The sequence below is a fragment of the Dermacentor andersoni genome, chromosome 1 (assembly GCF_023375885.2).
Source record: "Dermacentor andersoni chromosome 1, qqDerAnde1_hic_scaffold, whole genome shotgun sequence".
Lineage (NCBI taxonomy): Eukaryota > Metazoa > Arthropoda > Arachnida > Ixodida > Ixodidae > Dermacentor > Dermacentor andersoni.
This window is the reverse complement of record NC_092814.1, coordinates 52,268,846-52,283,024: the sequence shown is the minus strand read 5'-3', so window position 1 is coordinate 52,283,024 and position 14,179 is coordinate 52,268,846. Positions and strand designations below refer to the sequence as shown.

The 14,179-nt window shown below is 48.0% G+C and overlaps 2 protein-coding genes across 3 annotated transcripts in view; both read left to right on the top strand.

Annotated features, from left to right (window-relative positions):
- Positions 1-12,821, top strand: part of Idua (alpha-L-iduronidase) — a 355,977-nt gene extending 343,156 nt beyond the window's left edge. For both annotated transcript variants that reach the window (XM_050193130.3, XM_055061477.2), the window contains 2 exons: positions 5,031-5,152; positions 12,393-12,821. In XM_050193130.3, the coding sequence (XP_050049087.1) occupies positions 5,031-5,152; positions 12,393-12,812 (542 nt within the window). In that variant the 3' untranslated portion in view covers positions 12,813-12,821. The remainder of the gene's footprint in view (positions 1-5,030; positions 5,153-12,392) is intronic.
- A 5-nt stretch (positions 12,822-12,826) lies between these two features.
- LOC126545328 (homeobox protein SAX-1-like) lies at positions 12,827-13,807 on the top strand. Its single transcript, XM_050193132.3, has one exon. The coding sequence runs from the start codon at positions 13,200-13,202 to the stop codon at positions 13,758-13,760; it is 561 nt and encodes a 186-aa protein (XP_050049089.1). The 5' UTR covers positions 12,827-13,199; the 3' UTR covers positions 13,761-13,807.
- The last annotated feature ends 372 nt before the right edge of the window (positions 13,808-14,179 follow it).

Genomic DNA, 14,179 nt, shown 5'->3' with positions numbered 1-14,179 from the left:
CATATAATCTATTCACAAGTTGCATCTCACCTTAATTCCAACAGCTTCTTTTTTCCGAACCAGCACGGCTTCAGACCCGGTTACTCATGCGAAACCCAACTTTTCCATTTCACAACCGACCTTCACCTAAATTTAGATTCCTCATTTCAGACGGACATCATATATCTCGACTTCTCGAAATCTTTCGATCGTGTACCCCATCAGCGCCTTTTAGCCAAACTTTCATGCTTGTGTCTTGATCCGCTGATATTAACATGGATTCGTTGTTTTCTATCCGGTAGTTGTTAATTCACTATTATCGATAATGATCATTCGCCCACAACTGAAGTTCTTTCTGGCGTCCCGCAGGGCTCGGTGCTCGGCCCACTTTTGCTTTTAATCTTCAGAAACGATCTTCCTTCCAGCATTTCATCGTGCATTCGTCTTTTCGCAGATGACTGTGTCTTGTACCGCCTCATAACCACATCCAATGATCAGTTATTGCTTCAAAATGACTTAGACAGAATTGAAGACTGGTGTTCGACATGGCTAATAAAGCTGAATGTATCAAAGTGCAAATACATGCAGGTAACAAGCAAGCGCACTAACCTCAGCTACGCATATTCGTGGTACTCAACCACCCTTTCCAACCCGCCGTGGTTGCTCAGTGGCTATGGTGTTGGGCTGCTGAGCACGAGGTCGCGGGATCGAATCCCGGCCATGGCGGCCGCATTTCGATGGGGGCGAAAACACCCGTGTACTTAGATTTAGGTGCACGTTAAAGATCCCCAGGTGGTCGAAATTTCCGGAGTCCTCCACTACGGCGTGCCTCATAATCAGAAAGTGGTTTTGGCACGTCAGGCCCCATATATTAATTTTTAACCACCCTTTCCCAAGTTGAATCTTACCGTTATCTTGGAATCCACATCACCAGCAAACTGACCTGGTCCGAGCACATCACGAAGATTGCAGCTGATGCATCGAAATCACTTGGGTTCATCAGACGGCACGTCAGCTTCTCCCCTCCCTCTATTCGCAGTCTAGCTTACAAAACTTTTGTCCGAACCAAACTAGAATTTGGCTCCCCAATTTGGAATCCACATCAGGCTTACCTAGTCGATAGCCTAGAAGCCATTCGAAACCGTGCAGCCCGATATATTTTATCCGACTACGCCACCCACTCCAGTGTTACCAATATAAAATTATCGCTTGACATCGAGCCTCTGACGCACAGACGAAAAATCGCCCGTTTGTAATTATTTCATAAGCTATACTTCTGTTTTCCTTCGCTTCGGGACTCTCTCCTGCTTCCACCTCTCCAAACATCACGCCGTCTTTTCAACTCCATGAGCATTCTATGTCTGCACGGCTCCTCTAACGCATTTAACAAGTCATTCCTGCCTCTTGCAATTGAAGAATGGAATTCATTACCAGACCATATTGTAATGGAACGCGATCCATATAAGTTCCGGCAGTTGCTGACATCCTATTTCAAAACATGATGTGAAAATTCTTGCCTGCTTCTGTTTGCCTCTGTTTACTTTACTGTTGCTATTGTTATACTTGTTAATGCTTATTTAAAGAGTTTTTGTACTTTTCTTCTGTGTATATCCTGCTGATCACTGATTGTGACAACGTTTGACAGTGACCTACGTTGTTGTGTTCATTGTTCCGCCCCCCCCTTATGTAATGCCCCTTCCGGGGGTGTTTAAGGACCAATAAATGATGATGATGATAATGATTATGATGATGATGATGATGATGATGATGATGATGATGATGATGATGATGATGATGATGATCGTCGTCGTCGTCCGCCATACGATCCACAACCACTCTATATATCACTTGCACGCATTGAGGAACCTGTTTTCATCCCGTTTAACAATATTTTCATGCCAACTAGAACCAAATTATTATGCAGTTCCGACGGATATAAGAAAACAAATTATGGGGTTTCGCGTTCCACAACCAGGATCTGATTATGAGGCACGCCATAGTGGGGGACTCCAGATTCATTTTGACCACCTGGGTATTTTTAACGTGCACCTACATTTAAGTGCGCGGGCGTTCTTGCGTTTCGCCCCCATTCGAAATGCGTGTTCCGACGGATAAATTGGAATTTTAGCAAGGCGAAGTATTCTTGAAGCGGTTAGATAAATGCTATATGATATAATTTTAGAGGTTAGGCACTACACCTAGCATGCATTTTAACCCCATTGTTGACCATTTTTCTCAATAGATGTAGACAGAAAGAAATTTAGTTGCAGAAAGGCAGAGAGATCGCTCAGTAGATGTAGATGATATCATCATCATCATCATCATCGTCGTCGTCGTCATCATCATCATCATCACCATCCTATTTCATGTCCACTGCAGTACGAAGGCCTTCAATTACCCCTGTCCTGCGCCAACCGATTCCAACTAGCGCCCGCGAAGTTCCTAATTTCATCGCCTCACCTAGCCTTCTGCCATCCTCGACTGCGCTTCCCCTCTTTTAGCACCCATTCTGTAACCCTAATGGTCCACCGGTTATCTAACGTACGCATTACATGACCTGCCCAGCTCCATTTTTTTCTATTTATGTCAATTAGTATATCGGCTATCCCGGTTTGCTCTCTGATCCACACCGCTCTCTTTCTGTCTCTAAACATTACGCCTAACATTCTTCCTTCCATCGCTCGTTGCATGGTCCTTAACTTGTTCTCAAGCTTCTTTGTCAGTCTCCAAGTTTCTGCCCCATACGTTAGCACCAGTGAAATGCACTAATTGTACACTTTTCTTTTCAATCATAATGGTAAGCTTTCAGTCAGGAGCTGTCAATGTCTACCGTACGCATTCCAACCCGTTTTTATTCTTCTGTAAGTTTCCTTCTCATGATCAGGATCCCCTATGAATAATTGACCTAGGTAAACGTACTCCTTCACAGACTCTAGAGGCTGACAGGCGATCCTGAACTCTTGTTGCCTTGCCCGGCTATTGATCATTATCTTTGTCTTCTGCATATTAATTTCCAACCCCATTCTTACACTCTCTCTATTAAAGTTATTAGGAAGTAAATGATTTGTGGAAAAATAACACTTCATTCAACCGCAATAATTATACCACAGTAGATATTCTAGTCTGTGCACTCAATACTGAAACAAAAATTCTTTGCATTTTCGGTCACTTAGATACTAGGAGAAACGTTGAAAGAATTCGTGTTCAGAGACAATTGATTTTAAAGCGGATGAAGTAAAATGAAAGAAATACGAATTTATGGGCTTATTCAAGAAGCACCAGCCGAGTAGTTGTCAGCAGAATCACTTTTTTTTTTGGTTTGGTGCCTTGCCTTCGAGGCCTATTTTTCGGCCTGCTGTGTAACCCTACCGACGGGGTAAAGTCAATGCTCGTTAATGCTGTGTAACTCCTGCTCTGACTAGCGTTCTGGTGAACTTCTGAATGACTCCAGTACATTGCATCTGACAATGCAGTCATCATTACATGTGAGAGCGACAACCATCAAAGCTGTTTTCAATGTTTTAAGTGCAGGAGACACCTGAGTGCATTGTAGTGTTTTCTGACAGCTGAATGTTCCCACCACAGTTTTCACACACAGCTTCATGTGACCGCAGTGCATAAAATGTCAATGACAAGCAATGCGTACCCATGGTCACTAAAAGTCAGCATATCCCCGTCCACACACGCTGCTAAATGCGCGAGTTGTGAAAACTACGTGCGTCTTGCGTTGGGCCACGCTGTCTGGAGGGAGCAACAACATTTGTTACCATCGTGGGTCAACGCATACCCAGTATCGTAGATACTAATGTTCCTACGAAACTTAATTTTATCTGGTCATCTCTTCAGGTTTCGAAATGTGGGCACGGAACAAGAAACAAATTATTCGGTGTAAAGATATGACGCCGAACTAACCCACAAGTAGGCAGTGTGCCCCAGGCATAATACTATAGGCAGAGTTTGGGAGTCGCCTTGGCTCTTGGAACAGTTGTTGTTGTTGTTGTTGTTGTTGTTGTTGTTGTTGTTTACAAAAATAAATCCCCTGAAATGGCATTACTTCAGCAAGAAGAATACATTATTACATAGTTTGAAAAGAAATCTATAACGGTTGGACTGTTTGTTGATTATACAAAGGTATTCGATTTAGTTAACCACACACTTCTAATAAATAAGCTATTATGGGATAAGGCGTTGCACACTGGAGCTAATAAAATCTTGTGCATGTGACTGGCAATAAATCGTCGAAATAAATAATTAAAAGTCACAAGTTATGAAGGTAGTTAAACGAGAATATATTGGGTCATTTATTGTTTATCTTATATATTGATGATATGGTATACCTATGAATTGCAGTAAAAACTTTATATACTCGTACACGCCGATAACACCAGCCTTTTCTTTTCTGATAATAACACACATAACTTTTAAGACATCTGTAATGGCAAAGTACAAAAATCAGTCGTATGGTCAACCAGACTGCTAGATTAGCAACCATATTAGCATATGGTCAAACCGGTCGAAGCTGGCAGCAAGCACTAGAGATTTCTGGACTGTGTGCCTGCAGACCATGCGCGTCGGCAGGGAAGCGACAACATCATAGCCTTTTCTTTCTGTTTTATTTATTGATTGATTGTTTTATTTTATTTATTATGGGTTTCTTAATTCCGTTAATTACATACAAGTCGGCGTTAGTTGTAAAGCATGTATTTAACAGCTTCGATAAAGCTTCGTTTCACATAGATTTTAAACTGTACGTTGGATCTGCATTTTCTTTCTTAAATTATTGCGTGCAAGTAGATCACCTCTGTGTGCAAGTAGCTTTGTCTTTTATTCGCACCAAATCAGCCCTTATGTAACTGCTACCTTCAAAGAACCTGTCATCACCAAACCCGAAGGGAGACGATACAGACATTAGAGAAATCCAATAGAGACATTGCGGAAAAGGCCTGAAAATGGCTCAAATTTCTGTTTGCGCTTAGGCTTAGCCGCATACCCTCATGTAGTCGCGCTCCCAAAGACCCACTCCGCAACGAGCCAGCGGCTCTTGTGCGCAGGTTCATCGTGGGCTGTGTACCAGGTCGACAACCAGCTGACCAATCCGTACGCATCCTGGGTGCGTCAGGGCTGCCCGCCGTTCCCCAGCGCGCTCCAGCTGGACCACATCAGGGCTAACGAGGTACGTACTTCTAACGGCTGCACACTAACAAGGCCATCTACATCGACTGCGCCCGACCTCAGGATAACAGCTATACCATGCGAACGCAGCGAACGGATATGGCGCTGTCAACTCTCGTCCGTATGGCGCACGGCGGTCTCGCACGCGGGTAGTCGACGCTGCGCGTTCCGTGCAAAGGCTGGTTGCCTGTGCGGCACAATGTAGAAGAGTCTCGCATGGTACGTGAAAATTGACACGCCGGCGAAAACAAGAGACACATTAGCGCTGCTCTCGATGACAGGCATCGCACCGCTGGGTGGCGCTGAGATGCAGTTCAACACTAAAACCGGTGGATCTTCGACAAGCAGCGACAAGGTTTGATATCGCCGCCGAGTTACGCTATTGGACGATGACCTCAGCTCGCCCCCTGATATGGCTCGTGAGCAGGTCCTGCACTCCGCCCACGCAATTGTTCTCCATTCGCAACCAATCAGTAAACATCCAATAGCTTCCCCAATCGTAAAGATACATACATCAGTAGGTGGTGACCCGCCTCTGCTAGTTCATGCGAAGAGAAAGGGAAAACTATTAGCGAACGGCTTTGTAAGAGACACCGAACCAGCGGATTATCCGCCTAATGTCACACGGCTGTTTAATGTAACTCGACGCATTAGGCACATGCAATTTAAATCTCTTGGTCATGGTACAAACCACGAGCTGCCTGCAGTTGTCGCTACTTTTATCAGGTCCATGGGCTTTGGTGCAGGCTCACGTCGTTCGCAAACTTTTGCTGTCGACTGTATGCCACGTTCTGAAGGGAAAAACAACAGCGTATCAACGCTTCAATCACTAGCGAATATCCGCCGCTTTATATATAATTTTGTGATGCCAGGCGTGCAATCGTTAGGCTAAAGTTGGTCGGGATTCTTGCCCGTCATTGTAAAGCTGGCAGTACTGCTACCCACCGTGATTTTCTCCTTGCTCAGGTGACTCTCGCGCATAGTTAGCCGACTCTCGTGTTTATTATTCACTCATTTCGTATCTTATTCGCACCGTATTTCAGGCGCAATTACATCGACCTTGTCTTCTTTAGTGTCTACACTTGGTTGACCCTTTCTTTATTGGCGCTAATGACGCTCGCACCGTTAATTTCACATACTCTGCGACTAATTTTCGCTTCTTGTGTGCACCACCGAAGCCGTCTTCCAGACACCATCGTCTCGCGTAAGCCGTGCTTAGTGCGAGTGAACTCGCTCCATTGCCCAAAAGGTGCCGTCAGGCGGCTTTGCCTCAACATGCCTACATCTACGACGGTGCACTCTTTACAGGGGTATACTGCACCCTGTTTGATTTCTAAGTATACTGACGCTAAGTACGACCGGACCGTTAATTTTACCTACTCTGCGACTAATTCTCGCTTCTTGTATTATTGAGGCCTACGTAGCGATACCTCTTTCGACTCGCTACGACGCTTAGGAGGTCCGTTCTTTTTTTTCCTGGAAGAGCCATTTATTTTTTCTAGCAGTTGTTACAAGATACCGAGATTCCAGAAACTGCCACCCGTGTGAACTCAGCTAGAAGAACTTATCTTCAAAAGCAGACCTGGCTTCCCGCTTGCGCGCGGCATCAGTGGTGTTCTGAAACATGTAGTAAAGGAACTAACCATGTTCCATGCCTAGCCCGGCGGTTGCATAGCTTTGACAGGGCGTTCATGTATCACAGCGAAATTCATGCGAGCGGCGAGATACCCGTCCAGAACACGACAGTGAGCAGCCACGGTAAGAAAGCTTCCAAAAATAAGTTCTATATAAAAGAAATTGACCAGAACGAATCTACGATGGCTAGCTAATGCGATTAGCCGAAACGCGTAATGTGAGGCGTATGCTGCAGCCAGGCTGCTCTCTAGAGCTTGTCTCTCCACAAGCTGCGCCTCCTCGTGGCGCCGCCGGGAAGTCCGCGCGTACTCACTGGCACATACACAGTGACCCAAGTTGGCGTCAAAGAGGGCCATTGAATAGCAGCACATACCAAGTGGCACATACCAATGCGAACGGCCTACACTTTTAAACTGCACAAACTTCGGGATCGGCCAACATTTTTGGTGGGATAACTAGACTGCTAGAAAGCCGGGAAAAAAACTGGTCTGGCAATGCGAGGAATGCCATGCACATTAACAGTAGAGCACGCGGTCGATTTGCCGCGCGAGGCCAACTCAAACATTAGCATGAGTGTAGTAGCCAACCTCGAAGAAAGGCAACACTTCATGTTTATGAGGGAAACCACCCTCCACGTTGGTATAATTAAAGTGTTCGCAGCGCGTTTAGGAGCAGCATTTCTGCAGCATGCAAGCGGGACCGTTTTCGCGAGGGTACCGCAATCTTAGGAAAAGAGCGCCATCTACCGCCGGATACTTCTTAAAGTGAAGCTTTCTTTGCGTATACCATCCCAGGGTCGGTAGGTCTGTCTGTCTGTCTGTCTGTCTGTCTGTCTGTCTGTCTGTCTGTCTGTCTGTCTGTCTGTCTGTCTGTCTGTCTGTCTGTCTGTCTGTCTGTCTGTCTGTCTGTCTGTCTGTCTGTCTGTCTGTCTGTCTGTCTGTCTGTCTGTCTGTCTGTCTGTCTGTCTGTCTGTCTGTCTGTCTGTCTGTCTGTCTGTCTGTCTGTCTGTCTGTCTGTCTGTCTGTCTGTCTGTCTGTCTGTCTGTCTGTCTGTCTGTCTGTCTGTCTGTCTGTCTGTCTGTCTGTCTGTCTGTCTGTCTGTCTGTCTGTCTGTCTGTCTGTCTGTCTGTCTGTCTGTCTGTCTGTCTGTCTGTCTGTCTGTCTGTCTGTCTGTCTGTCTGTCTGTCTGTCTGTCTGTCTGTCTGTCTGTCTGTCTGTCTGTCTGTCTGTCTGTCTGTCTGTCTGTCTGTCTGTCTGTCTGTCTGTCTGTCTGTCTGTCTGTCTGTCTGTCTGTCTGTCTGTCTGTCTGTCTGTCTGTCTGTCTGTCTGTCTGTCTGTCTGTCTGTCTGTCTGTCTGTCTGTCTGTCTGTCTGTCTGTCTGTCTGTCTGTCTGTCTGTCTGTCTGTCTGTCTGTCTGTCTGTCTGTCTGTCTGTCTGTCTGTCTGTCTGTCTGTCTGTCTGTCTGTCTGTCTGTCTGTCTGTCTGTCTGTCTGTCTGTCTGTCTGTCTGTCTGTCTGTCTGTCTGTCTGTCTGTCTGTCTGTCTGTCTGTCTGTCTGTCTGTCCGTCTGTCCGTCCGTCCGTCCGTCCGTCCGTCCGTCCGTCCGTCCGTCCGTCCGTCCGTCCGTCCGTCCGTCCGTCCGTCCGTCCGTCCGTCCGTCCGTCCGTCCGTCCGTCCGTCCGTCCGTCCGTCCGTCCGTCCGTCCGTCCGTCCGTCCGTCTGTCTGTCTGTCCGTCCGTCCGTCCGTCCGTCCGTCCGTCTGTCTGTCTGTCTGTCTGTCTGTCTGTCTGTCTGTCTGTCTGTCTGTCTGTCTGTCTGTGGTCGAGTTATCACCGAGTAGATTCGTATTAACTTAAAAAAGAAATAAGTGCGTCCGGTGGCGGGATCCGAGCCTCAGTCCCCCACCGCGGCCACGCGACGCTCTAAGCATTAGGCCAAAACCACATTTTTACACGGTTTTTATTACAATGAATGATGTATATACAGGAACTATTTACAATATTATGGGCAACAGATGATCATAACTAATAACAGATCAACGAGCAGTACATACAAAAAAAACATCATACAAAGCAACACCTTTCACCGCAATAAAAACTATAGAAAGGCGAAGTCGTACAGCTAATCAAACGTGTATATCAAACCTGATGACATTCATTTTGATCGTAAATGTCCTTCAAGTGCCGAATCATTTGAGATAAATGTACTTTTGAGGAGATTATTTCGGCATTCCCGTCTTCCCCACAAGTTTTCCATAGACTATGCAGTCCTATGGAAAACATACTATGGGCCAAAACCGCACGCACACTTCTCTCGTGCCAACACCAACTGGCTCATTGCGATGGTCACCGCGTGTTGACGCTTATGATGCCCATACTATGGCACATTACCCACAACGGCCGATCGGCCCAAAAGCCTTCCGGTACATGAAACATAAATCAGAAATAAATTAAGAAATACACCAGTTTGATAAAACACACCACACAATGGAGCAATGGGAGGCACAGCTAACCAGCTCAGACCTGGCGGGACAACAGTCCTTCATAAGACACGTCAAGCGGGCGGCCGAGGCCAGCGGGGCCTTGGACTAAAGGGTCTCCGACCACTGCACGTAAAACATTTAAGTCAATAAAAGTTTCTTGCTCTTTCTCGGTGGAGACCCCAACGGGTCTCCACCGGCTAGTCCCTCAGGACCTTAATAAAAGTTCATTGTCTGTCTGTCTGTCTGTCTCTTTCTCTGAAATGGTCGCTGCGTGTTGATGATGATTATAATTTCCATACTACGGCACGTACCCACAATGGGCGATCGGCCCAAAAGTCTTCCGGTACATGAAAAATTAATCAGAAGAAATTAATAAATACCAGTGAATATAAAATATGTCTCACTGCGTAGCACGGGTGCGCGAGAGCAGGATACCTGCGAGAGTTTTCTTTGCGCCGAAGAGGCAGGAGCCAAACGCGCAAATTTATAGCATTTCATTGATCGCTTCGCGAAAGCTTCACTTCAGTTGCATTCCAACATGTGCGCGGGATATGCATAATTTCTCGCAATTGGATAATTCGAGTTTCTCATTACAAACAGAAATCTGGGGTTACTGGAGAAGTTCGAACGACGGGACTTGAATGTACACTTTGGCTCTTACGAATTACTCTGGCGAGAATTCATTTTACTCTTTCCTCATTTGTACTCACAATGCATTCGTGGTTAAAGAGCACGTGCTAGTAAACCCAACGATGACACTGCTATGGTTGATTTCTTTTTACTGCGCGTGTATATATGCGTGCGATGATAGGGTTGACAATAGAATTCAATATACCGTTTAAAATTTGTCGATCTGTTGAAACAACAGTTCATAGGCTTCGTCTAGGCACTGCCTATACTAAAAACTTCCTGTAGAGGATAAGAAAAATTAACAATGCTACATGCTCATGTGAAGAGGCTGAAGAAGACATACAACCCCTTCTCCTACAGTGTAAAAATCATGAAGCTGCCCGCGAAAACATCTCGAAAAAACTACATGGCTCGGATCCACGCCCACTATCCTTAGGAAAAATTTTAGGTCCGTGGTCAACAGAAAAACTTCAAATCATCGCTGCGCGCTCCTTAGTACAATTTTTGGAGGAATCAAAAATAGCACAAGGATACTAAGTCATAAAATAGTTATTGCTAGCATTGTTATTATTAACAGGCGCCCTTCATTACACGTTCATTGTGTAATCGTGTTCATGTAGCATTTGTATTTGTTGCATTTAGAGTGCGGCATTCAAATGCCCAACATCTTCTGTGTGAACAGCTTGGTTTTGTGAACATTTATGCTGTGTGAACTCATATGTTGCGTGTGAACACTTGGGTTTTATTAGTATTTATTCCATGTGAACTCTTCTGTTGCACGAACATTTATTTATATTGCAGTACTGAGACTTAGCTCGTTAATGTTCGTTCATGTGTTTATTTGTCCAGTTTTGTGACTGTTGACAACTTTCCGACGGTAACTATCACGTAAGAGAAGAGGAGTAGCCGGCGCCACACATAGGCACCAACCTCTCCTTAAATACATTCAATAAGAAAACTAATGTATAAAAAAGAAAGAGAATAAATTCGAAAGGAAAGACGTTGCTGGTGGTGAGTTTATAACCTACGACCCCAGGCTGCGAAAACAGGTCTTACCCATTAGACTAAACACCCACTTTTTTTTTCTTTATTACATGGGAGCAGAATTTTCAGCAAGACAAGTAAAACAAAGTGCTACAGAAAATTGAGGTGACTGAAAACACAAAAAGAAGGATGCCTTTATTGGACGCTTGCACTGGACTAAACACCCTTGTTTGCAGAAGGTGAATATCTGAACCATATGAATGTGTTGTACCGGCGGCACAAAACAAACGTCAAAGGAGAATAGTTTCCATGAAGGCTTTTTTGAAAGATTTGGTGATGGTGGAATAAAAGTCATCTTTAGGACCACATGTAGACCTGACTTGGAGCATTGTAGACATTAGGAAAATTCAAATTTTGCGGAAATTTAATGCCATACAAGCCCCATCATCGATGCGTTTCGGTAGTCGCGTGATGCGTCTTACGTTGGTGTGTTCCTTCCCCGACCGAAATGCAACCGACCTCTTAGGGCTCATGCGCTTCGCGCAACGCAGACAGATAAGCAGTCAATGAGTTGATAAGGATGATAAGGAATGATGAGGTGTTATATGGGTATGATCACGGTTGATAATGGTTCGACGCGGATTAATAAAGCGCGAAAGAGCGATAAGGGCTTATAATCGTCGGAGCAATTCTGATAAGGTTGATAAGAACCGACAAGGGTCGGATAAAGCCCGATAAGATTGATAAGGAGTGATAAGGGTTGATAAGAGGCTATCATGTCCGATAAGGTTGATAGGGACGAATCAGACTTGATTAATATCGGATCAACTTCGTTAAGGTTTATAACAACCGATAAGGGTTGCTAAGGGTCGGATGTAGTGAATTAAGGCTGATAACGACCGATAAGGGTTGATAAGTGTTTGCACTGGTCGGATAAAGTTTGATAAATTTGATATTGACACCGGGCTGCGTGGAGATGAACGAGTCGAATAATGCTTACGCATTCTTAGACAACGTCAGTGAAGTTTCTGTGTGATTGTTTTTCTCTGGAGACACAGTGGTCGATAAAACATCTTGTAGAGCGATAATATAAAAGTAAAACAGCACCAGCACTAATTGTTTTGTAGCACGGGAAAACTTCAAAAAGAGACGCCTTATGCTAATTCGCTCTGTGGACCACAGGCACGAAAGGTTTCCCCCCTAAACAAATATGTTTTACACTTCTATGAAACGATGCTCGAAACACTGATGAATTCCTGATGCTACGCATCAGGAACGCTTCAACGTGTTTTAACGCAATTGTTTACATTAATTTGTTTGCCCTTGGTTTAATTTCGAGTGTAGTAGGTTCACTGCTCGATCGCGCCGTAATGCGCAAAGCGAACGGCCTGTTGCCAGCGCCTGGGTACTCTACATTTTCTTAGTGCCGTCCAGCTCGCTTTTAAACATTCAGCCAGCGCAGCAATACGTCTGCATGATGTAATGTTACTCTGTCGCCCTTCTGCCTCTTAGGAGCCCCGGCTCGTGGCGTTCGGCACCAGCGGCGCCGGCGCTGAGCTCTCGGTGGAGCTCTCGCTCCCGCTGCCCTCCGCGGCCCTGGTGCTGGCGTGCAGCGCACACGGACCACGGCCGGCGACACCGCGGGACGTGCGGGTGCACCTTGTGTCGCGCAACCGGACGTTGCTGTACTGGCGCCAGCCGCGGGACGGATGCACGAGCGGCTACCGGCTGCTCTTCTCGGCCCAGACCGCGGGCCCGTACGTGCCCCTGACCGAGCGGCGGCCGCTCCTTCCTTTGCAGCTGGTCGACTGCGAGCTGACTCCGGCGGCGGCCGCGTGCCGGGGCGCGGGCTTCGTGCGGGTCGGCGCCTTCAGCCTGGCCGGCGGCCGCAGCGCGCTGTCGCGGCCCGTGCCCTGGCCGCGGCCGCTCTAATGGGCGCAATTACCGGCGGCGGCCGGGGGCCAATCTCGATGAGAACACTGTTGACCGAACAAATTGAAGCAGCCCCGCGCAAACAAGACCTCACCCCCTCCCCGCCGCCGCCACTGACAGCGCCCCATTGAGCGACTGCCATTTGCATGAGAATGCGAGAGCGACGCGAGCGAGCGCAGCGCCCCGGCCTTAATTTTCTGCCCGGGTGAAAGGAGCGGAAAATTGGCTTCTCCTCGCGGGAGGCCCGCGCGCGGTGCCGGTGGTGGCGGCGCTGCGCTCGCTCCCTGCGCGCCCCCCACCTCCCCCAGCGAGGCGGTCCCTGGCGGAGGGGCGGCGTCACGTGCGGCGGCGTCCGATGCCGCGGGGCGTCCAGAGCAACACGAGCCCATGCAGCAGCCGCAGGCGTCGCCGGCCGAGCCTGGCTCGTCGCCCAAGCAGCCGACCGCCTTCTCGGTCGACGACATCCTGGACCCAGCCAAGTTCACCGGTACGCGGTTCCGGTGGCGGCCGCTGCTCGACTCCTCCACCGAGTGGCCACCCGACGAACGCGGCGCGTCGCCGGCCAAGGGTGGCAAGTCCTCGTCGTCGTCCTCGTCCTCGTCGTGCTCCAAGAAGAAGCCCGAGCCCAAGGCGGGCAAGCCACGGCGTGCGCGCACCGCCTTCACGTACGAACAGCTGGTGGCTCTCGAGAACAAGTTCAAGACGACCCGCTACCTGAGCGTCTGCGAGCGGCTCAACCTGGCGCTGTCGCTGCGGCTCACCGAGACGCAGGTCAAGATCTGGTTCCAGAATCGACGCACCAAGTGGAAGAAGCAGAACCCGGGCCTGGACGCCAACAGCCCCGCGCTGCCGGCATCGCCGCCGTCGCCCTTCTCGGCGGGATCCCTGTACGGGCCCTACCTGGCGCCCTACTCCGTCTTCCCGCAGCCGCCTTTCTTCCCGTCGTAGCGCCGCCCCGTCCCACCTTGTACAGTCGCAATAAACCCGTGCCCCCAGGTCAGCCTTTTCTCCGCCCCGACGAGGCTGGTCCCGGCCAGGGCCAGACTCGTCGACGGCACCCTCCACGTGCGCGGGCTCTCGGCCCGTGCGCTCACGAGGCCACTCGGGCCCGCGCGACGCGAGTCCGACGCAGTTGTGACGCTTAGTTCGATTGTACTTCGGGTGAAAGGAAATCGGGGACTCTTATGTTATCAGGAGCATAAGAAACTCTCCGCCGAACATCTGCTTTAGATCCACCAAAGGCAGATTAATCCGCCTTCTGGCATGTTGTTGAACTGAAAGCGCCTGCAGCATGTGTTCACACTCGACTGTTGGGTTGGGACTGGTATTTAGCATAAGCGCGCCAACTATGCTCGCAGTGTGCTTGG